Source organism: Nicotiana tomentosiformis, chromosome 4, assembly GCF_000390325.3.
Source record: "Nicotiana tomentosiformis chromosome 4, ASM39032v3, whole genome shotgun sequence".
NCBI lineage: Eukaryota > Viridiplantae > Streptophyta > Magnoliopsida > Solanales > Solanaceae > Nicotiana > Nicotiana tomentosiformis.
Genome location: NC_090815.1, coordinates 71549121 through 71575273, shown reverse-complemented (window position 1 = coordinate 71575273; position 26153 = coordinate 71549121). Strand labels below are relative to the sequence as shown.

General features: G+C 39.0%; 1 protein-coding gene and 1 long non-coding RNA gene across 2 annotated transcripts; both read right to left on the bottom strand.

Annotated features, from left to right (window-relative positions):
* Positions 1-1805: 1805 nt before the first annotated feature.
* Positions 1806-16303, bottom strand: LOC104119561 (F-box protein 7). The gene is made up of 11 exons (XM_009631092.4): positions 16023-16303; positions 8813-8899; positions 8532-8644; positions 7438-7554; positions 7255-7351; positions 6301-6374; positions 4233-4286; positions 4030-4131; positions 3790-3848; positions 2789-2999; positions 1806-2041 (listed from the first exon to the last, which is right to left on the bottom strand). Exons 1-11 carry the CDS (start codon positions 16030-16032, stop codon positions 1982-1984), a joined length of 984 nt encoding a protein of 327 aa, XP_009629387.1. The 5' UTR covers positions 16033-16303; the 3' UTR covers positions 1806-1981.
* Positions 9543-16016, bottom strand: LOC138908974 (uncharacterized). The gene is made up of 2 exons (XR_011415446.1): positions 10256-16016; positions 9543-10155 (listed from the first exon to the last, which is right to left on the bottom strand). It is a non-coding gene; the product is annotated as an uncharacterized lncRNA (long non-coding RNA).
* Positions 16304-26153: the final 9850 nt, after the last annotated feature.

Here is a 26153-nt window from a genome sequence, read left to right as displayed (position 1 = left end):
TTTAAGTTATTTTGCCTAAAAATAATTTTCAACTTATGCCTACTTTTAACGCACGTGCTTCGCTTTTATCCCTGCTCACTTTTGATATATGGCTCTACTTTTAGCTATGCTCACTTTTAATGCAAAGCTCCAATATTTTTAACATGTGCTCACTTTTAACACACATGACTCCAACTTTCAATCAATACTTACTTTTAATCGTGACAAGCAGCAATGATGAAAATTATGTGAAGAAGGCGGATTAAACTTTGTCAAGAAAGTTTAGCCACAAGGGAGAATTGTTTATGTTTACCCTAATTTTCTTTTCATATTTGGATTTACATGTCGTTTTAAAGAAGTATAAAATATTTACTATAATTGATTTACTTTTTCTAAAAGAAAAATATAGATCACTTTCACATTTGATAGATTCATTTTTTGGAGGAAAAAGGTTGTGACCTTTATGAATTGAGGATCACTCCTTCATACATAATAACATCCATAATGTAGTCCTTAAAAGAGTTTTATTTAGGGGGAAAAACGATTCTCTCGAAATTTTATTTTCTCTTTTTTTAGTAAATGATATGTAGGTTAATTGGCCAAATCATATTAAATATAATATGTCTCTTTTAATATAATTCTCTGTCCACTGATTTATCGTCACCGAGATTTACTTTGTTCGCTTTTGTTTGACGTCTTTGTTATTTTGATCTCAACATTATCTGTAGAAATTCTAACTTGTGATTTACATTTGAAGCAGCTCTGTGGATTGATATTTGTAGAATAAGACATATGTACTACTCTATTTTATTTTCCCTATTTTTCTGTTTATTGGTGATCATATATAAGAAGTGAAAAATCAATATCACAAGAGCTGGCCACAGTAGTGCGTTCGATTGGTTGGGTTTAGATGTGCCTGCAACAAATTCATTACTTTTAGTCAGTGCTTTATGCTACTCTATTATTTAGTGCAGTCTTGTTGTTAATGATATATGCTTATATAATATTCTTGAAACAAATCATAGAGGGAAATATTTGACAAAATCAATGCAGAAACTTTGCATATTCTTTGAGTTAATTTTCATCTCCTCTTCAATATTACACCTTCCACGCTCGGTTTTAAGGTATGTTACTGCCATATAACCTCTTGTAAAAATGTAGGATAAGGCTGCGTACAATAGACCTTTATAGTTCTGCCCTTCCCCGGACCCCGCGCATAGCGGGAGTTTAATGCACTGGACTGCTCTTTATTTTTTATTCGTCTCACGAGCTAAAAGTAAATGTAATACATACTTCAACTTCAACTATGGAGATGAGTTCAAGGCTCAAGCTCACTAAAAGCAAAAAAAATCAAACATATGTTTACAATTACAGATACATTTAAACAAACTAAACCAGTTCAATCAAGTTGATTTTTGGCGTGCAGACGAGAGTTGAAAAGCGAAACTCTCGCCCCAAATAAACAACTCTCAGTTCACAAGGAAAAAAGGATACAGCGAGTGAAGAATTCAAGAGTGCCTACCAACAAAGCTATTAAAAAGGCCAAAGTTATAATTGAACACAACATATTATCCATTTCAAAATCAAACATATGTTTACAATTATACATCGATAAATCAGTAATTATTAATCTCTATGTTACAACCGTACTATAATCCCTGCATACTAGTCTGCTAACGAGTTATCACGCTAACAAATCCACTTGTGTAGGTTGAGGTTCATATTAAAAGAAGGTAATACTATTCAATTCTCAATTTCCCCTCTCCCCTAACCCTTAAGTATTCTATTAAAAGAAGGTAGTTGTCACACAGATAACAACTTGAACATATTCAAACTGCCATATATTACAAACAAAGATATCATATTACAGTCTTTCATTCTCGATAGGAACTTGTGTCACAACAAATTGATAACTTTCCAATTACAGATGCCAAAATAAAAGACTTGCAAAAAAACAATATTTGATATTTACAGCCAATAGATTGTCTATCTGATCCAGTTCCTAACCAGGAACGTAAAAGTCCATTCTTTCCACAGGGAGATTCAGAACTGAAGTTTCCACCTATAACCCGGAAAAGGATAAAATAAAAAAAGCAAAGTGTTAATAGTGTTCAATCATATATGCATGTGATAGAAAATGTCAAATATCTGAAATTGTTATCGAACAGAACAAATTAAAACTTTATTCCGCTGTAATTTCACGTGACGTTAGATATAGGAAAACCTTTATCAGGCTAAAACAATTAAACTGATTCTAGTGATTGGAAAATGAAGTATCGTTGGATCGGAATCATAGCATCAAATAGGGCTAAAATCATCAAAACTGTAAGCGAAGGGACCGCGATGATGACAATCGCAAAAAACTGTAAGCAAATGAGGGGATATCTAAAGTAGATAGGACATTCAGTGGCGACTTGATGCATGTATATGCAGCAGCTAATTTGGGTGTATGAATTATGGAGAAACCACATATTCTTCTAGCTTCTGATAATATTACTATGCAAAGTGACAGCCAATTTTTCTTTTATTTATTTTGTATAGACCTATATCGACTGGTTCAAGATTGTACATAAATATTGAGCAAGCTTCAAATTAGAAGACGCTAATTCATTTTATGTCTTAGTAAATCAGAAGACACTACACCACATTCAATCATAAGAAGCATCCTCCACCTATAAGAATTGGCTCCTTAGCTATACTCATTATCAGATTTAAAAAGGAAGACAGTTTAATTTTTAGGATAAACCATCTTCCTTTTTGCATGATTTGAGGAGGGACTCCTTAGCTAAAATGTGAATGACAAACTCACCTCCTCAAATGGAACAAAGACAAAAGGTGTTAGACCCCTCTTGTGTGAAATTGCTGGAACATCTGGGTTATGTGTTTCATCCTCTTGCCACCTCTCAACAACCCCAAGAATGTCTTCGTCAGGGCCATCAACCTCACTATCACTCACACCACTCGTAAGAAGTGCAAGTAGATCCATTCTGTTATTAGCACCTTGAGTTGTACCCCTCAACCTAATGGAAATGTGATGTGTCATATAAATTTGTAAGAGGCACCAAGTAGAAATTACACCAATTAGAGAAACCAGCATTACATGTTCGTGAAGATTCTATATACTTTCCACTCTACAGTACAAACTTCAGGTTTATCAATTGCAGTCAATGTAGCGATTGAGTGACAACAAAGCATCACAAGTGATATAAATGAAAAGAACATGCCATCTGCAAGTGGAAAATAGCAGAGAATGTGCACTAAGAGTCAGAATTTGATTTTTCTAATACAAGAGAAATTTTTCGAAACTTCTTAAGAACTGCATGGAATTACGCAAGTATTAACCGATTACTTCTACAAGAGAAAGCCCAAGAGAGACTAGCTACCACGAAATCCACACCACATATAGAAACCTATTTAAACATCTTAAGGATGCAGAAATTTGTTAGCACTGCTTGCACTAAAGGATAAGGTGGGAACTGTAATGAGTGTTGACATTTATTGGAAGCACACCACTAAACTTTTTACAAGAGTTACCAGGATCTGAAAAAGATAGCCTGCTGCTTTCAAATCTGAGTTTAAAAAATCCTCAATCTCACTTGGCATCAACATATAATTTGATTTTGCACTCTTACAGATGGTCAGTTTAATTATTCTTTTGCTTAAAAGCTAGTTTCTCTTAGAGAAAAGTTTAAGAACTTATACGGTGGCTTAAAGGGACAGGGGAAAAGTACCCAACCTTCAATAATGATTTAAGTTCACAGGAGCTCAGCATAAGAAAATTACAAAAATAGAATGTCCGTGATCAAGTACCTTAAACGGAATCTTAACACAGTTGGACGCGTTCCAGGGTACAAAAGAGCAGCTTCAACCTGCAAAAAAGAAAGCAGCAAGCTGCAGGTTCAAACTTTGCTTCACATAACTCAACTAAATACCCAAGGCAATACCCACTTAACCAAGGAGGAATGAACCATGATATAGGTTTCACCATATATGACCAATATTGCTGTTGAAAACAAATTGAGTTGTACGTAAAAGTAGATTTGAACTTACTTTATCCTCTGATAGAGTGTAATTCCCCCTAAAAACACAGTCAGCCCTTGAGGCACGGAAGTTCAGGCATTTTGTGACATCCTTGACTTTTTGTGCTGAATTCTAGTTAAGCAATTCACAGCAGTTATAAACCAGTTATAGCAAGAACAACATGCAAAGATCTTTTAGTATGTCACAAGAGCTAAGCAACCAACGATGACTACCTTATAAAGGAATCTGCCCGAAGGATAAAATCTCATATAGCGATAGTAACATACCTACAATCAAAGGAACATTTGTGGTGTTATGAAATGCCATGGAGGACTAACTGCTATAGAATGCAAAGTGAAGAAAAAGAAGCAATGGGAGGAAAATGCATCACTAATGAAAAATTCAAACACAGATCTAGAATTGATAGAATGTCAATGCTAACCAATTAAAACAAAAAGAATAAATAATTTAAGCTCAACAACTGACTTATTAAGGAGCAATGTCCAAATCAGAGAACTGAATAAATTCTTCTTCAAGGAAAAGTTGATAGAGATCGATGATGCATAACACAATGAAAATTCAATTACTACGTCCTCCCCCAAGAAACACAAGCCCCTCCGAAAAATAAATAAAAATTTTTAGGAGACATCAGGTTGACAAGCTTCTCTAGTACAAAACATTCATATTGGAAAAAAAAGGTACAGGTCGCACCCGACGGTGTGGCCTAGTCAATGAAGTGGAGTGAGAACCATGAGGTCTCAAGTTAGAATCCCAACAGAGGCAAAAACAGTAGGTAACTTCTTCCATTTGTCCAAGCATTGATGGACAGGGTTACCCGGTACCTGTGCTGGTGGAAGGTAGTAAACACCCTACAGAATTAGTCGAGATGCGCGCAAGCTGGCCCGAACACCACGATTATTAAAAAAATATACAAGTCTAATATTCTTCGAATGTTTTCAATTGACATATAAAGTATTCACTGTAACTTTCTCGTGGAAAAAGCCTTATGATAGAATATATTTCCTTTTGTGTTGGTTTTGGTCGTATAAAAAGGGTAGTGGCACGAAATATTAGCAGGAAAATGGGAGATGGAGCAAGGGACTCGCATTTGCTAGACGTTCCGCATAGTAAAGTTTGACATATGTTAGCAAGATGCTGGTAGGAGAAACGGTTGAAGTGAACATGAGATATTTGAAGAGCACCCGTACCATTCATATATATACCTTCACCTTCCATTGTATATGTGAAGCTTCACTTGGTGAGCACCAGCGTCTTCCAACATCTAGGTGAAATCTTCAAACCCCATAAGCAGCATTTTTTTACCTCATCCCCCCCCCCCCCCCAAAAAATAAAAAATAAAAAACCGCACAATTGAACTTTAAAAAAAAAAAGATAGTTGTAGAGGAAAATGATCTGCGCCATTAAAAGATGCATGTTCTTTTTTCCATTTGGTGTAAAATATTTTTTTTGATAAAAAACAACTTCAATCGTTTACAACAAACACTGATCAGAATTGATTCCCTCAAAGATAACATCTCCCAGGTACACATACAAACAATACCAAAAGCCAGTGTTATCAAAGGCTCATTTGAGGCGCGTTTAAGCCCTGAAGCTCAAAAAAACTCAGGGTATGCACTTCGCCTCACTTAAGTTGCGCTCCGGTGTAGGCAAAGCACTAAGGTGTGCGCCTCATTCCCCATAAGTTCTATCTTAAATAGACCAATACAAAACAATAAATATGATTGGCAAAAGAATATATTATTTGTTAAGAAAATTATTATGAATGAAATTGTTACTTATTTCTTGCATTACATATATATTCTTATTTTTTTTCTTCATTGCACCTTTTTTAACTGAAGCCCACAGTTAAATTGCACTTTTCGCTTAAAGCCCCAATAGACTTGGAGCACTTTTTAATGATTTTCGCCTTTGACAACACTGCCAAAAGCATATTTCATGTTTTCTCTTTTCCTCCAGAGGGTGGGGTAGCAATGACTCAACTGATCATAAATCTTCACGAGAAATAAGGACACAATAATTTACTATGCTTCTAGCTATGATGAACTAGCGACCTCTGTATCCTAGTGAAAAGAGGAAGTTCCATTTGTCTAATGCGTCAAATTTTCTGAACTTTCTTCCTTCATAAAATTTACAAGGCAAAAGATGAATTAGCGTATTGCAAAATTTGCCTTCTCTTAAAAGTATCGTCCAGTATTCACCAGCTCTAGCTCATCTCACAACATGCAATTCAAGAACTGTATGAGAAAATTTTAACTAAATAGAAAACAAGAATAAACATACAATATGAACTGGATTTGTAATTTTCCACTCAGCAACTCCTGCACGAATATATGTGTTTCGACTGACATAAATACCTGTAGGATAAAAATGTGAAAACTTGAAATTAGAGTCATTGACACAAATCAACCAAATTTTTACAGCCTATGACAGAAACATCCTGATAGGGAAATTCACTTGCTCAGATGAGATGAGAAGTAAATTTAGATGAATACGGTGATATGTGGTACACCACCTTATGTCGTATACCATCTACAGAGAGATTTATTTTGGAAAATAGAATCGCTGCATTCCTGTCAAATACACTATACCCAGCTTTAAGACACTTCCTGGAAAACTTTATAATTCCAGCTTTTACCAAATATTGGATGCTCTATAGCATAATTCTATTGATGCTACAAGGAGTAACCAAAATTTCTACCAAAATCAGCAACTCTTACCACTATCTTTAGTATGTAGAAATGAACATCAACAAATAATGTTTTGCCGAACTTAAAGGCTCTTCCCGGAAACAGGATTAGAGTGCTGTATTATTGCAGCGACCAATGACCAAATAACAGATTGGCTTTGAGGATAATTAAATATGCAGCGGTGTAATAATGAATAATCTGAGAATTGTACAGAAAGAAGTCACCTATCTAGTCAAAAAGTAACAAATAGAAGTTAAATACTGGCATTCTAGTGTCTTGGAAAAAGCATCTATTTCATTTCACCAAAATCAATAATCAGAATACATAACATTCCAAAATCCCGCGAAAGGAACAGTATAGCAAACCATCCCCACACATGTTCTCAATCTGCTCTCCCTCCAAAAATAATGATTTCCCTACAGTATTTTAATTAATAAGGAACTTCTTGTCATAGAAACAGGTGTGAATATCATGTGTTAAAAGAATAACCACAGCAACTTAATGTAACTATAGTATACTTCGAAGCAATTGTGCAACTATATCTTACCATCTGTACGAACCCTTGGTCTTAAAAGCCACATTTTTCTCCATGAACCATCATACTTCAACTGAAGGGCCTTATAGTTTTCTACCACTCCAGCAACCTTCAAAGAAAGAGGCACAATTTCTAAAGGTCAATAGCCAAGCTTACTAGTGGTAATAGAACTACCAGAACCAGTACCCACGGTACCTGCCAAGTCTTTAGACATGCATTGCGCCAAAATACAGGGTTCCGAATTGTATACCTCCACTTTCGACAAACACAAGCTGCCCTACCCATGGTGTATGGAGTCATTCTTGAGAAGATCTACATAATATCAATCATAAATTATGATAAGTGTCCGACTTCCTCACCTTAACTATAGAGAGACAGGAAGGACGAACATCTAATATTTCAATCTACAAACAGCATAATCTTTCTCAAGTATATCTGATTGACACAGCAATTTGGCAATCATATATTATTATGTTAATACTTCTTAAAAAGGTAAGTCAAGTGGTGATACACAATCATATGTAATGGAGACCACCGCATACAGAATTTCTTAATTGCCTTCAATGCTCTAAATTTGAAACCCCACCTCCACCCCCAGGAGGGGAAACAACAAGAAACTTGGAGAGAGAGAGAGAGAGAGAAAGATGGGTCGGCTGAAGGGTAATTAGATAAAATTTCTTCGATAACTAGCTAACCAGCCAGAGAAAGAATCAAAGAAAAAGGTCACTGTTATGCTTGGCTGTAAAGCTTGACTTGAGTACTATAATGAGATCATAGAGTCCAGCATGCCCAATCTCCAATGAAGAAGAGATAGGGTCCAACCTTTCTTCTAAAGATGAAGAATCGAAGAGGAAAAAAGGCTTAAAGCAGATGTTAAAGTAATAATGCTGGTCTCCACATAGAATCCACTAATCTATTGTGTGGCAAGAAAGAAAAAGTTGTTCATAGGGGGCTAACTAGATATCACCTCACTATAAATGTAAGAGTAAACCAGAACAGCCATAGTTGTTCACAGGGGGCTAACTAGATATACCTCACTATAAATGTATGAGTAAACCAGAACAGCCACAAAAACCTCTTTCTGATTAATTGTTTTCTTTTGATATTTATAAAAAAAATATATCATTTAGAGTTCCGATACCTAAAAATTGACTTAGCGCAGACCATCTGGTCTTATCAATATTGTTCAGCTTCCTAGTGTCATAAAGCATTTCAAGCACTTGCCATATATTTACATGTTGACACAAAAATTACAGAGGAAAAATTAATTGAAATCCAGGAAAGTATACCTCAAAAAGAAGTTCATCAGGTAGTACCCGGTGTATCAGTGCAGGATCAACAAAAAGCTTACTGCTAGCGCTTCCAAAAGGAGCGACAGGTTTAACATTAATCCCGTACAAATCTGAAAGGAAAAGCCAGGTGAGTCGAAAATAGTTTATTCTACACAAATTCGTCATCAAAACCAAATGTCAGCAAAAACAACCCAAGACACAATGAATATTTTATGCAGCTAGAAATTGCTAGGAGCAAGGTAATTAACGTAAACAATGACAAAGGGCAAGGAGAATACCAAGCCATGGCCTTTGAGGTACAATGAACTGAGAAGCCCTCAACCGTGCGGCAGTTTCAAGTTCCACTGCGAGTTTAACCGTGTAATCTGCAAGATATGAGCCATTTTCAGTGATTGATAACCAAAATTACAGAATACAACACCAAAGAGGAAAAATTTCTAGTTCTGTAATCAACTCAAGAAATTGGCGCAACAAATTTCCAAAAGCTCATAAAAACCCAGGTAACAAGACTAAAGCATAGATATTGACGAAAAAGTTATACATTCTCAGCATAAGTTGGAAACAAATACTTACATTACTCGAAAGAATTAAACAAATCACTAAGATCAGGCAAACAGATCTACAGTAAATGAAAATTATTGCAAGATTGGGTCAGTCATATATATTACTCTTAGGAAGGATCAGCAGTATCAACTTTTCAACTAAGCAATAAGTAGAGAGCGAAAGATTCAACAAATTGCAACAACAACTAAGCCTCAGTCCCAAACGATTTGGGATCAGTTATATGAATCCTCAGTGACCATGTTACTCCATATAAACTCATCTAAGCCCAAAATTATACATAATAAAAATAGAAATAAAAAGTACTGGAGTTCTTTATATTTTCTACTGATGTATAAAACAACTCCTTTAAAAGCATAGGACATAAGTAAAAGTGCTAACATGACTATTTCATCAAGCTGCAGACGAGCAGAAAATATACATGAGTCTGTATCATACAGAACACAATTCTTTTTTTCTTTTTCCTTATAAACAGTAGTGACCTGGCCTATTTGTATGTGATACGAATCTAAAATGGAAAAAGCTACAGCAGTGGTACCTGGTGCTTGCGCAGGTGTACTTGGTCATTAAGTTAGTTGGGGACAAGGCTAAGAACAAGTTTCCAAGATAGTCGTTTAGTCCCTTTTGCTTTTAAGTTATAATTAGTAGTAATTAGACATTGACCCCACGATTTCCTTTGTCTTAGACACAATAGGTCCAGATCAGGTTGTTAGAATATGGCAGAGTTGTACGCTGCCAGTTAAGTAATCTACCTTTGCATTTCTATATATTGTATTAGCTATCTCTTTCATCATTATCAATATACAGAACCTTTATTTTTGTTGCCCTAGTTATCTTTCGCTCCTTTTTCTTTCCTGCTTTTACTGTTTTATTGCTTCTTTTCCATTTTCTCTTTTGGATTTTTGTTGTTTAGCTCAGTTCGTATCAGTGCAAATCTTGACTCTGTGGGAACAATGGCTACTAATATGAGTGAAGTTACAGAGGCACTTAAAAAGATCTCTACAGAGGTGTCGACTTTCACTGCTAGACAAGACCAACTTGAGGCCATTCAAGAACAGACCTGCAGAAATCAAGAACAAGCACTGAGTGAGCTCAGGGAGGTACTCAATGAAGTTATACATGATATGGAGAGACCTGAGAGGGATAAATCAGTGGCATACAGTGGAGGTGAGCTTACTCTCCCAACGACAAACCTTTTGATTTTGGAGACTTAGCTTCGCCTAGCTCACAAGGGGTCAATAGCCCTGCTGTTGTTTCCACCTCTATCTGCTGCTCCAATTAGAGTCACCTCTGTTGCAATGTCACTGACTTCACAGATCCCTTCAAGCCCTAGCTTCCTCAATGCAAAATCTGCCTGCACGAATCACTCCTATGCAACCTGATCCATTTCAAACATATAATTTCCCCACTCATCCAATTTCACCTCCCAGAGCAACCTTGACACCACGTCAACCCCCTTATAACCCAAGCAACTCAAGTAGGAGCTACCAACCTGCTCAGTTTCAGACTCAAGGGGCTCCTATGGTTACACCCCCACTCTATAACCATTACAGACAACACACTCAATTCCCACCTGCTTATTGCACACAAACCACTCACATATCCCGTCCTTTGTATCACCAAGTTCCATACATCCCTACACCTCACCCCTATCAGCCTACACCTACCACTAGCCACCAACAAAACATTCACTATAATACCACTGTTCCATTGCCCAATATCCATTTTGCTAAGTATCATAAGGTAGAATTCCCTAAGTTTAATGGTGAGGATCTGAGGACTTGGTTGTATAAGGTGGAGCAATTCTTTGCTGATGAGGAGGTAACTATTCAGCAGCGAATGAAGTTAGTATCCATGCACGTTGAAGGGGATGCTCCTGCAATGGCATTTAGGCTACATGAAAAGTAGGGAGCAAATGCCTCTTCCTACTTGGGAAGAGTACCTATGGGACCTTTGTGATAGCTTTGGGGCTGAATACTGTGACCCCATGACTGAGCTAATGAATGTCAAACACACAGGCTCAGTGAAGGATTATCAAAGAGCATTTGTCAGTGTTATAACTAGAATCAGATCTAGCCACTGAGCATGCTATTAGTATCTTCCTGAACAGCTTAAAACCTGAGCTCAGGGATGCTGTTAGAGTAGGAAATCCTTGCAGTCTGCCTCAAGCTTATTACCTAGCTAGACTGCAAGAGGCAAGCTTTGCTGCACAAAGCAAGGCCATCACGGGGCTCTCTTCAACACCATCAGTTTTTAAAGGATCATCAGGATTAGGATTTAATGGAGTTCTCAGCTGAGATGGAAGAGAAAAGAGCCCAAGGCATGTGTTTTTTCTGTGATGAAAAGTTTGTGCCTGGGCATAAATGTAAGGCCAAAAGACAGATATACTCCTTGGAAATTGAGGATGAAAGTGTGGCTATCACTGAAGAGCTAGAACTTGAGGGGGACAATGAAGATCAAAGGCAGGAAGAGGAGGTCATAGAGAGTTGTGAGATCTCCTTAGAACCCTTACATGGTTCCAGAGGGTACAAGACCTTATAGGTCCAGGTCCAGGGGTTCACTGAGCACAAACCAATCAACATCCTCATTGATAGTGGATCCACACATAATTTCATTAATGAAAAAGCAGCTCAGAGGATTGGATGCAAAATCTATCAAATAAATCCTCTGTGTCAGTGGCAGATGGAAGGGTTATTCAATTAGTAAAGGGAAGCAAGGGGTTTAAGTGGCTGATGCAAGGAGTCATGTTTCAGGATGATTTCTTGGTGCTTCCTATAGGAAGTTGTGATGTAGTGCTAGGCATTCAGTGGTTGTGTAAGCTTGGGGATATCCAAATCAACTTTGAAAAGTTGTACATGCAGTTTGTGTATCAAGGAAGGCATTGCAAGGCATCCAGCCTCCTTTTAAGACTGTGGATGCCAAGGCCCTCAACAAGATTTCTGTCAATGATGTTCAGATCTTTATGATCAAGGTATGCACAGGACTATCCACTGAATGAGAATAGGATGCCATCCAGGAGGAAAAACCAGCTGAGGTGCAGTTACTACTAGATGAATACCAAGAATTATTTAAGGAACCAAAACAGCTACCACTCAAGAGGGGCATTTGATCACCATATCCCACAGAAGGAGGATAGCCTCCCTGTGAACTCAAGACCCTATAGATACTCTCCCCTTCAGAAAGATGTGATAGAAAAAATAGTGTCAGAAATGCTGAAGCAAGGGATAATTCAGCACAGTGCTAGCTCATATGCTTCTCCTATGGTTCTGGTAGGGAAGAAGGATGGTTATTGGAGGCTATGTGTGGACTATAGCACCCTAAACAAGCTAACTGTGAAGAACAAGTTTCCCATACCTATTATTGAAGAACTGCTAGATGAACTAGGGGGTTCAAAAATCTATTCCAAAATAGACCTGAGAGTTGGCTACCACCAAATCAGGACGGCACCCTCAGATATTCAAAAGACAGCTTTCAAGACTCATTCAGGGCACTATGAGTATTTGGTAATGCCCTTTGGCCTTACCAATGCACCCTCCAGTTTTCAAGGTCTGATGAATCACATATTTCAAGCACACCTCAGGAAGTTCATCCTGGTATTTTTTTATGACATCTTGGTGTTTAGCAAAGATCTGCAGGAGCATGTTCAACACCTCAGGGTCACTTTTGAACTGTTGATTCAACACCAGCTCTTTGCTAAAGAAAGCAAGTGTGTATTTGCAGCCACCAGGATTGAGTACCTGGTGCATTATATCTCTGCAGAGGGAGTGGCTACAGACCCTAAGAAGATAGAAGCTATCCAGTTATGGCCAGAACCAGCTAACCTCAAACAGCTAAGAGGGTTCCTAGGGCTAGCAGGGTACTACAGGAAGTTCATCAGGGGGTATGAGATTCTTAGCAAGCCTCTTACTGACTTGTTGAGGAAGGATAACTTTAAGTGGTCCTCTAAGGCCACTGAAGCCTTTAACAAATTGAAGGAGGCTTTAACTTCTGCACCCGTTTTGGTCCTACCTGACTTCTCCATACCCTTTGTGGTGGAAACAGATGCTTGCAGTGTGGGAATAGGGGTTGTATTGATGCAGAGGGGTCAACCAATAGCTTACCTGAGCAAGGACTTATCTCCACAGCACCAAACACTGTCAGCCTATGACAAGGAATTGCTAGCATTGGTAATGGCAGTAAACAAGTGGTCACAATACTTGGCTGGGAGACCATTCACAGTGAAAACAGACCAAAAGGCATTGAAATTCCTTCTTGAGCAAAAACTGCACACAAGGTCTCAGTTGAAGTGGATAACCAAGCTTATGCAGTATGACTTTATCATTGAATACAAGAAGGAAGGAAAATAAGGTGGCAGATGCCTTGTCTAGATTGCCATTAGTAGAGTTGGAAGCTTTAACACTCTCCACCATCAAGACTGACCTGTTAAGCCAAATTATGAAGAGCTGGGAGTCGGAGTTGGATGCTGAACTTACTGCCCTCATTGAAGATCTTAAGAAGGAAGGAGTAGAATCTAATGGGTACTCTTTGGCGCATAACCAGTTAAGAAAAAATGGGAGGTTAGTGGTAGGACCAGATGAGCAATTGAGGAAAGATATTATGCAGTTGTGCCATGACTCACCAATTGGAGGACATTCTGGAATAGCTCACACCTATAGAAGGTTGGTTGCTCTCTTCTACTGGAAGGGGATGAAGGAAGGTGTCCAAACACATGTCAAAGAGTGCGACATTTGTCAGAGACATAAATATGAAACAGTACCCTACCCAGGAATTTGTCTTCTTGAGCCGAGGCCCGAGAGTCTATCGGAAACAGCCTTTCTACTCCATCGGGTAGGGGTAAGGTCTGCGTTCACACTACCCTCCCCAGACCCCTCACCTGTGGATTTTACTGGGTTGTTGTTCTTGTTGTACAATGTACCCTACCCAGGATTGCTGCAACCACTTAAGCTACCATCACTAGCTTGGAGCAGTATAAGCATGGATTTCAGGGCTGCCAAAAGCTAAGGGGAAGACAGTAATATGGGTAGTGGTGGACAGACTAACTAAGTATGCCCATTTCATAGGAGTAGCTCACCCTTATTCCGCTAATGACATTGCCATGTTGTTTATGGAGCATGTGTTCAAGTTACATGGCATGCCAGAGGACATAGTGAGTGACAGGGATCTTATATTCACTAGCAAACTCTGGCGAGAGCTGTTCTCTATGAGTGGTGTCGCACTTAGCACTTCGACAGCCTACCATCCCCAGTCTGATGGACAGACAGAGGTTGTTAACAGATGTTTGGAGACCTACCTTAGGTGTTTCTGTTCTGATTCTCAGAAAGATTGGTACTCTTACTTGGCAGCAGCTGAATGGTGGTATAACACCACATTTCATTCCTCAATTCAAACCACCCCCTATGAGGCTCTTTATGGTCAGCCTCCACCACTTCACTTGCCTTACATGGTAGGTGATTCAGCTATGGAAAGTTGACAGGAGCTTGTTGACAAGAGAATTCAAATACCGGCTATTGCAGTATCACTTGCAAAGAGCACAACAGAGAATGACTGATCAAGCCAACAAACATAGAATTGATAGACAATTTAAAGAGGGGGATTGGGTCTACCTCAAGATACAGCCTTACAGACATGTGACAATGTCTGGAGCTCACTTCTCCAAACTTTCAGCAAAATACTATGGACCCTATCAGATTTTGCAAAAGGTTGGTAATGTAGCCTATAAGTTGTCACTGTCTCCTCAGCTTCTGCTACACCATACATTCCATGTATCCCCGCTGAAACCTTCCTATTAACTACCCGACATAACTTCCCACCCTCCAGTAATTGATATATCCGGTCCCTATTGTCCTCAACCCCAGAAAATTCTAGACAGAAGAATGATACAAAAGGGAAACAAGGCCATCACACAGGCGCTAGTTCAATGGGATAAAACAACTCCAGATCAATCCACGTGGGAGGATTAATCCCTCAAAATCAGGTTTCCTTCATTCTTTCCTTGAGGGCAAGGAAGATTTTGACAAGGGGGATCGGATACGAATCTTAAATGGAAAGAGCTACAGTATTGGTACCTGGTGCTTGCGCAGGTGTACTTGGTCGTTAAGTTAGTTGGGGACAAGGCTAAAAATAAGTTTTCAAGATAGTAGTTTAGTCCCTTTTACTTTTAAGTTATAATTAGTAGTAATTACACATTGACCCCACGATTTCCTTTATCTTATACACAATAGGTCCAGATCAGTTTGTTAGAATATGTCAGATTTGTACGCTGCCAGCTAAGGAATCTAGCTTTGCATTTCTATATATTGTATTAGCTATCTCTTTCATCATTATCAATATACAGAACCTTTATTTTTGTTGCCCTAGTTATCTTTCAGTCCTTTTTCTTTCCTGCTTTTACTGTTTAATTATTGCTTCTTTTCCATTTTCTCTTTTTGTTTTCTGTTGTTTAGCTCAGTTCGTATCAGTTTGTACCTCAACTAATCCACCAGGTACCTACTAATCACCTAGTGTTTTGGGGAATTTGACCCCTGCACTCCATGGTCTATTTCAGCTCCACTAAACACAACATAATCCCATATGACACAATACAATAGAAGCTGAAAACGAATATGAAAACAAGCAACACCCACGTAGGAAAAACAAATATTAATAGAAATACTTTAAAAAAATTCCTCTTCCCAGCAATTAACACCCTTTTTGAATAACTTGAAACCCCAGAAAACTCCAACAAAATATTTTGAACTTTACTAACATACAACTGAGTTTCCCAATTACACACACAGCCCTTTACATAACCAAAAACATAGAAAAATCCAACCAAATAATTTGAATTTACAAATACCCAGATGATGAGCACCAATTCTAGAACACAATAGAGGAGAATAATTATGAAACTGAGAAAAAGGTAACGTTTTGGAGCAATTCATAGCTTACCTGATGTCATTTTTTTCTGTTCCTCCACAATTTGATTTTCCAAGGAAAATGAAGAAACGGGAAGGGAAATTTTGGGGAAATCAATTTTCCTGATTTATGGTTGCCGTCTACCCCAAACACCAACTAACCGTTGTTTCTTTGCCGGGTCACTACCCTTCTCCGTTTTCCTACCGGGTTGCTACACTTCTAACCATTAGTTCTTTTCTCTTTTTTCTTTCATTTCCTTTTTTTTGTTATTTTCTATTGCAAGAGTATGTGTTCCTATATTACTTGAGTCTTGATGATATATTTTCTTTTTTCTTCTCCTCGTCGTCATCATCATCAAATATAGATATGAGAACATGGTCGACCAAGGGCATATTAGAAATTCCATACATTTTATAAATATCTCTTTTAAACTTAAAAGGAATTGACATGTAGCCCTCTTCTAATAGAATTCGGAATCTAAATGTGATCTTTTTAGATTCAAATGATTGAAATGAGTGGGAAAAAAAATAATGTGATCAAACTATATATAGTGTGGGCGTTATACCTTAACGTTTGTTTTGGACGTTAAGGTATAGCGCCCTTTTAAAGAGCGTTATACATATCCTTGATTAGACTAGCAGGTATAGCGCAGTTTATTAAGGCGCTATATGTATAGCGCAGTTTATTAAGGCGCTATATGTATAGCGCCTTAATAAACTGCGTTATACCCCTTCAAATATCCGTCCCTTCCCTTCCCTCCCCCCTCTCCATTTTTAAAACCAAACCAGCGGTCCCCCCATTAATGACCCAAAAAACTCGAGTGGACCCCCCCCCCCCACAAAAAGTAAAGATTATTGGTCTCACCTCCTAGCTAAGCCTTCTCTCGTTATGAGTTGCTCGTTTCGGTTTCAAATCTTTAACTTTCCAAAAAAATATAAATCGAGGTATTCCCATTTAATTTTTATCGAAACTCGTATAAAAAAATACATATTAGTTGTTTTAAATGTGTTCTATGTTATTTTGTATTTTTTATGCGATTAAACTGGTATGTTATTTTTATCCGGACTAAGATATTAGTGTGCTAAAAAAATATGTAAAAATTGAGATATCATTATTATTTGTTCAAAAAAAACGTTAATAAGTTACTTTTTACTGTTGTATATGTATTTTCGTGAATGTTTTGTGATTAAATATATTTGTCATTTTTATCTGATTTAGATTATTTATTTGCTTAAAGACTAGTAATATAGTGCCCTTCTAGCGTAGTAAAATGTAGTGCCTTTTAGCGTAGTATCCATGTAGTTATTGAAATTAATTATTTAAGTATATCTTATACCCAAAAATACGTCAAAATAGCTGATAGATCAAACACAAACTCTGTCCAATTCTAGTCAACGATCGTAAGAAAATAAATGAGAAAACAACAATATTTTTCGGATATCTTGGTGCTACTGGGCCTCAAATATCGAGCATGAAACCCATATGTTAATACTTAATAATTAAATCTTATATAATTATAAAAATTAATTATTTAATTTACAAACAAACATATAAAATTATAAAATTAATATGTAAAATAATAAAACTAACACATACAAAAATTCAGGATATCTTGGTGCTACTGGGCCTCAAATATCGAGCCTGGAACCCATATGTGAATAATTAATAATTAAATCTTGTATAATTATAAAAATTAATTATTTAATTTACAAACAAATATATAAAATTATAAAACTAATATGTAAAATAATAAAACTAATACATACAAGAATTCATGATATCTTGGTGCTACTGGGCCTCAAATATCGAGCATGGAAATCATATGTGAATACTTAATAATTAAATCTTATATAATTATAAAAATTAATTATTTAATTTACAAGCAAAATATATAAAATTATAAAACTAATATGTAAAATAATAAAACTAACACATACAAGAATTCAGGATATCTTGGTACTACTAGGCCTCAAATATCGAGCCTGGAACCCATATGTGAATACTTAATAATTAAAGCTTGTATAATTATAAAACTTAATTATTTAATTTACAAACAAACATATAAAATTATAAAACTAACATGTAATTAATGTTGTTTAATTTACAGTAGACGACATAGAGGTTTCACCTATGCATCCCGGACCTTCTAGCGATGAGCTACTGTCGTTACAGGGCGATTATAGGTCCTCCCACATATGGGAGGGAGAGTTACTGGCCCAGACTCTCCGCGTCAGGAGAGTGGACGGCATGTGGGACTTTTTGAAGGACAAAGTTCTCCATCCCCGTGTAGTCAGACGCCTGCAGGATACAGGCTTCTATAGGATTTTGGAGATTGGGCGGCTGCAGCTCGATTGGTCTTTGATCACGGCCCTAATAGAGCGGTGGCGACCGGAGACGCACACATTCCACTTGCCCATTGACGAGGCCACCATCACACTGCAGGACGTGGAGGTTATATATGGGCTGCCCGTTGATGGACACCATGTTGCTCTGCCATAGGCCATGAGAGAGCTGACAGGTGGGTAGTACCTGGACATGCTGCAGCAGCTCACTGTTTCCGGCCACAGGAGGATACTGCACTGGCTGGGGCCAGTCGTCTGCAGCTGACGACTATCCGAGACCATTTTAAGGTATTGCACCCTGACATCACAGGCGATACACCGGAGTTGCATATTCACCGGTACACGAGGTTGTTGTTGCTCCTTATGTTTGGAGGGGTCTTGTTCACGAACACTTCGGGGAACCTAGTAAGCTTGAGATTTCTTCATCATCTTGAGCGGCTAGATCATTTACCCTAATACAGGTGGGGTGATGTTGTTCTCGCCTACTTGTACAGGAAGATCTGTCGGGCGACCATGGGCACCGAGTGTAACGTTGCTGGATTTTTGTTGCTGCTACATGTGAAAGCATATTCGAATGCTCTATTCATTATAACATAACCAGTAAAAATATATTTTAAATTTTACGTCCACTTTGTATGTTAGGTTTGGGCCTGGAGCTGTTTATGAAGTTGCAACCAACTCTATCACCATTTAACTCCGGGTGTACCACCTCCATTTCTCCCTCTAACTAGGATGTGGGTTCTCCGGCGGGGATATGGACGAGAGTACGAGGCTCGACATAATCTCCCCTTGTGCAGGGATTTGTTGGATTTGCTGGAGGGCGCATGTAATGACCCAACCGGTCGTTTCGACTTTCAGAACCCCATTCCCTTAAATAAAACTCCCCGAATGTGTTTTTAATAATTTATGACTTGCGGGGATGGTTGGTTCGGAATTTGGATGTGTTTGGGTTGAAATCGGAACACTTGGTTCCTTAAGTTAACCTTAAAAGGTCAAGTTTGACTTCGGTTAATATTTTAAGAAAACGACCTCGGAATCAGGATTTGACGATTTCAGTAGGTTCGTATGATGATTTTGGACTTGGGTGTATGTTCGAATCGAATTTTGAATAACGCGGGAGCATTTTGGCGCTTAATAGTAAAAATCAACTATTTGAAGGTTTAAAGTTCTTTAAAAATTGGTTTGGAGTAGGTTTTTGAGTAATTAAAGTCTGTTTGGAATTCCGAGTTTGGGAATAGTTCCGTATAGTGATTTAATACTTGCACACAAATTTTCGTGTCATTTCGAGCAGTTTAAGTATATTTCGGCGCATTGGAAGTAAACTGAAGAACTTGAAATTCCTAAGTTTTAATCAATTTCGTTTAGGGTATGATTCTTAGATTTGATGTTGTTTTATGCATTCCAAGAGTTCGAGCGAGTCCGTTTTATGATTTCAAACCTATTGGTATGTTTGGACGGGGCCCCGGGGGTCCCGAGTGTTAACCGGACGAGGCTCGGACCAATTTTGGGAAATTGAGCAAGGACTGAAGCTCCCAGATACTGTCATAATCGCACATGTGCATTGGACAGCCGCAGGTGCGAGCCACCAATCGCAGGTGAAAACGAGAGAAACCTACCCAGCCATCGCAAATGCGAAGCATTTGGCACACCTGCGAACGCGCAGGCACGATGGCCTTGTACGCAGAAGCGGAATAATGCGCAGGTGCGAAGGGATGGGCGTACCTGCGCTTGTGCAAAAACGAGCATTTCTTCCGCAGGTGCGGAACCAGGAAAAGAAGGAAAATGCGCACCTGCGAGGAATTTACGTAGGTACGAAAGTCGCATGTGCGATACTCCTTCCGCAGGTGCAAAAAACCTATATGCAACCCTGTATTGGTGCATCGTGTAGTTATTGATACGACATTCATAGGTTGAAAAACATGCATGGTGGAGAATTCTGGATGTTAGAATTGGGCTCTAAGGCTTATTTGCCTAAATAAAAGGGAGAATTTTCATATTGGCTCGAGTTAATGTACTCAAGTAGGTGTGGTAGCACAGGTAGGTGCACGAGGTGTTAAATAGTAATTTTGGATAACTCTGGAACACTCCTTAGCACATTCGAGGACGAACGCATATTTAAGTGGGAGAGAATGTAACGACCCAACTGGTCGTTTCGACTTTAAGAACCCTGTTCCCTTAAACAAAACTCCCCGAATGTGTTTTTAATGATTTATGACTTGCGGGGATGGTTGGTTCGGATTTAGATGTGTTTGGATTGAAATCGGAACACTTGGTTCCTTAAGTTAACCTTAAAAGGTCAAGTTTGACTTCGGTTAACATTTTGAGAAAACGACCTCAGAATCGGGATTTGATGGTTCCAGTAGGTTCGTATGATGATTTCGGACTTGGGTGTATGTTCGAATCGGGTTTTGGATAATCCGGGAGCATTTTGGCGCTTAATAGTAAAAATCAACTATTTGAAGGTTTAAAGTTCTTTAAAAATTGGTTTGGAGTAGGTTTTTGAGTAATTGAAGTCCGTTTGGAATTTCGAGTTTGGGAATAGTTTCGTATAGTGATTTAAGACTTGCATACAAATTTTCGTGTCATTTCGAGCAGTTTAAGTATATTTCGGCGCATTGGAAGTAAACTGAAGAACTTGAAATTCCTAAGTTTTAATCAATTTGGTTTAGGGTATGATTCTTAGATTTGATGTTGTTTTATGCGTTCCGAGAGTTCGAGCGAGTCCGTTTTATGATTTCAAACCTGTTGGTATGTTCGGACGGGGCCCCGGGGGTCCCGAGTGTTAACCGGACGAGGCTCGGACCAATTTTGGGAAATTGAGCAAGGACTGAAGCTCCCAGCTACTGTCATAATCGCACATGCGCATTGGACAACCGCAGGTGCGAGCCACCAATCGCAGGTGAGAACGAGAGAAACCTGCCTAGCCATCGCAAATGCGAAGCATTTGTCGCACCTGCGAACGCGCAGGTGCGATGGCCTTGTACGTAGAAGCAGAATAATGCGCAGGTGCGAAGGGATGGGCGTACCTGCGCTTGCGCAGAAGCGAGCATTTCTTCCGCATGTGCGTAACCAGGAAAAGAAGAAAAATGCGCACCTGCGAGGAATTTACGTAGGTGCGAAAGCCGCATGTGCGGTACTCCTTCTGCAGGTGCGAAAAACCTGTATGCAACCCTGTATTGGTGCATCGTGTAGTTCTTGATACGACATTCATAGGTTGGAAACATGAATGGTAGAGAATTCTGGATGTTAGAATTGGGCTCTAAGGCTTATTTGCCTAAATAAAGGGGAGAATTTTCATATTGGCTCAAGTTAATGTGCTCAACTGGGTGTGGTAGCACAGGTAGGTGCACGAGGTGTTAAATAGTAATTTTGGATAACTCCGGAACACTCCTTAGCACGTTCGAGGACGAACGCATATTTAAGTGGGAGAGAATGTAATGACCCAACCGGTCGTTTCGACTTTAAGAACCCCGTTCCCTTAAATAAAACCCTCTGAATGTGTGATTTATGACTTGCGGGGATAGTTGGTTCGGGATTTGGATGTGTTTGGGTTGAAATCGGAACACTTGGTTCCTTAAGTTAACCTTAAAAGGACAAGTTTGACTTCGGTTAACATTTTGAGAAAACGACCTCGAAATCGGGATTTGACGGTTCCAGTAGGTTCGTATGATAATTTCGGACTTGGGCGTATGTTCGAATCGGGTTTTGGATAATCCGGGAGCATTTTGGCGCTTAATAGTGAAAATCAACTATTTGAAGGTTTAAAGTTCTTTAAAAATTGGTTTGGAGTAGGTTTTTGAGTAATTGAAGTCCGTTTGGAATTTCGAGTTTGGGAATAGTTCCGTATAGTGATTTAAGACTTGCACGTAAATTTTCGTGTCATTCCGAGAAGTTTAAGTATATTTGCATTGGAAGTAAACTGAAGAACTTGAAATTCCTAAGTTTGAATCAATTTGGTTTTGGGTATGATTCTTAGATTTGATATTGTTTTATGCATTCCGAGAGTTCGAGCGAGTCCGTTTTATGATTTCAAACCTGCTGGTATGTTCGAACGGGGCCCCGGGGGTCCCGAGTGTTAACCGGACGAGGCTCGGACCAATTTTGGGAAATTGAGCAAGGACTTAAGCTCCCAGCTACTGTCATAATCGCACCTGCGCATTGGACAGCCGCAGGTGCGAGCCACTAATCGCATGTGAGAACGAGAGAAACCTGCCTAGCCATCGCAAATGCGAAGCATTTGGCACACTTGCGAATGCGCATGTGCGATGGCCTTGTACGCAGAAGCGGAATAATGCGCAGGTGCGAAGGGATGGGTGCACCTGCGCTTGCGCAGAAGCGAGCATTTCTTCCGCAGGTGCGGAACCAGGAAAAGAAGAAAAATGCGCACCTGCGAGGAATTTGCCGCATGTGCGATACTCCTTCCGCATGTGCGAAAAACCTGTCTGGGTAGAACCTTAAAACGGACGAAAACTCAGTCTATTTCTTTCTATTTTTCATCCATTGTTGGGCGATTTCAGAGCTCTTTGTGAGGAGTTTCAACTATCAACTTGGAGGTAAGTTAATTCTACACCCTTTGAGTTAAATACATAGATTATAAGTAGATTATAACTAGTAAATCTTAGAAATCAAAGAGTTAGATGAAAAACCTAGATTTTTATAAAAATGAGATTTTGAGCACGAAAATAGTTATGGAATCGGGTAGAAATTATATATTCAAGTTCTTAAGATTATGGGTAACGTTTTCATCTAAAAATTTCCAGAATCCGAGCACGTGGGCCCGGGGAGAATTTTAGAAATTTTACCATTTTGTATAAGATAATTTATTTAATAGATAAATTTCGAATCATTTAGCATATATTAATTATTTTGTATAATATTTGGATAGTTTCGGATTTTTCGGTGTCGAATCGAGAATTCAACGCGACGTAGTAATCGGGAAGTGATAATCGAAAAGTGGACTTTGAGACTAGGTAAGTCTCTTGTCTAATCTTGTGAGGGAAAAATTACCCCATAGGGATTAAATTGAATAATTATTGATAATTGCGGGTGCTACATACGCACGAGGTGACGAGAGTCCGTGCGTAGCTACTATTAATCCTAAAGTCCAGGTAGTTTAGGACTCAAAGCATGAATTACTTGTGAAAATTGTATTCCTTGTTTAATTAATATTATTTGATATATATATATATATATTGTGAATTGTTAGATCAAAATATGAAAGGATGGAAAATTTATATGTTTGATTTTCTGTTTAAATTAATTAATTGTTAAAAAAAATTATTCTTCCTCCCGAATTTATCTCGTAATAAATATACTCTCCTTCCAGAGGTACATAAAAAATGTCCTCCTTTCTTGTAGAGTGGGCCGAACGCCTCGGCAGGATAGATGCATCTATGGATAGCACCGCACGTCCCTCTGCAGTGTACACAATACTCTGGATCGAGCCGTACGTCCTCGGCAGAAATCGTGCTTAATAATAATAATTACACGACACTTTAATAATGTATTTCAGCTTGCGAAGCTAATTGATAAATTGAAAAATCCTTGGAATTTAATGAATTATTATTCTTGCTTGGTAAGGAATTAATTGTTATTCCTGTAAATGAGATTTAATTGATAAGTTGAAAATTTATTGAAATTGAATTGCAGCTTGTAAAGCTATTTGATAAATTGAAAGTTTTATTGAAATTGCATGATTTAAAATAAATAAATTGGAAAAAATTGTTGCATTTGAAGGATTGTTATTATTTATGCTAAATGAATAAAATTATTGTTAACTCTGTGAACCATGCTGATTTGAATAATTATAATTTATTCCAATTATTATTATTGACCCATAGTGAGTGTCAAAGTCGGCTATATCGTCTCTACCATATCGAGATTAGGCTTGATACTTACTGGGTACACGTTATTTTCGTACTCATACTGCACTTGCTGCACATTTTATTGTGCAGGTACATATATGTATAGCGGCCTTGTGGGCGCAGAGGTGTGGTTAATAATTGTGGGGACATAGGTGAACTACATTCTATATTACGATCCGCAGCTAACAGAGTCTCCTTCAGAGTTATTATATTTTCCTGTCTAATTTATATTCTGGACATATGCTGTAGTTTATTTTTAATTCCCTAGTAAATGCTCATGCACTTGTGACACCGGATTTTGCGAACGGTTGTGAATTGTTTAGAAATTTAGTTGCTAAAAATATTTATCATTTACTATATGAGTTTTATCTTTACAATTTCATTGAAGTTATTTTTATCTCAAAAATACTAAATGGGTAATTAGGTTAATTGATTATGGTTGGCTTGTCTGACAGTGGTGTCCAGCGCCATTACGGTCTTTAATTGGATTTTGGATCGTGACAGCGCACATGTAAATGTATACCTAAGTTTACTTGGCCTGGCTTCACATGTGTTGTGTATACTCACGTTTTCTGTTGTTACTTAATAGTTCATCTGGACGCCATACAGCAACGCGCTGATAGCTGGCTTGCCCGATTATTGCTCGGCCGACCGACTTATTTGGAGCTCTTCCGTCCCGTTGATGTGCCTTGATATTGTGGAGCATCATGCCACCGAGCGAGTACTTCGCCAGTTTTGCCGTCCGCAGCTTGTACCGCCACCGCCCACCTGGCAGACCACACATTTCCAGCGGGATGATCGTTGTAGGGTGGACCAGGCATATGTGGCATGGCTAGAGGCGCAAATCGATACTTGGGACCGGCGACTTGACCTGATTCCGCCCCCCTTCACCGCGTCAGACGGATACTGAGCATGATTATATGGGCTGGTACTGCGGCGTTACCTGACTTTTTGTCAGGAATCCCATTCATCGCACTGGCGGTCGGTACGTTCCATACGCCGGGAGGCACGAGGCACTGGTATGTTAGTTGGTATTCTTACTTATAACTGTAACCTATCGTTTCATCATTTATATTTTACATGTTGTGCAGGCTATTGTCCTATATTTGTTCCACCAGTTGGGACTGCAGATGCAGCAGCATGCCGGCGAGAGAGCGTCCACTTTGCACGAGTATGGCCGGCAGGTTACAGAGCTGGCTTCTTGGACACTGCGGCGAGCCCGAGAGGATGAGCGCTTAGGACACGACCCTGCTTATGTGGCGCCAGAGCAGTACCATCGAGGTAGGGCTGTCCCATGGGGTCGTGGGGGGCGGCGAGAAGGTGGTCCCCAGCAAGGGGGCGTTAAGGAACCTGTTGAGGATGTTGGAGCTGATTAGCCGGGTGACCTCCATGAGCCAGACTACTATCACAGCAGCATGCCGTCATACATCCTTCAGCTTCAGCTCACTCCAGGATCTTCGCAGGTGACCCCGTCAGATCCATTGTTGATCACGGGCACGGGCATTACACGAGAGGATTGGGATCAGTACTTTCCATGCCCATCGACCGCTGCTGATGATCGGTCAACCCAAGATATGGATAGTGGGTGCCAGCTGAGTTATGGCTCCTCATCGAGGGGTGCGGGGGGATCTTTCACAGGCGCAAGTATGTTTGTATTGGTATTAAATTTAAATTTGTTTTTATCTCATTGATTAGCCATAAATATCTTTATGTTTTTCTTATTAAGGCTTCATCCTCGCCCGTCACGGAGGCCACTTTGTGCGATGCTGACCTGGCTGCGACGGATGATTATATTCAGGAGCCCGACGAGACCATGGTAAGACAATTTAAATTTTTGTGACTTAACACGTACATTACTAATATATATTTTTATATACTAAGCTAGCTTATTCTTCTGTAGGTTACTGCTGGACCGACGACCCCTTCTACCGAGCCTGCCAGCACTACTGACGATCATG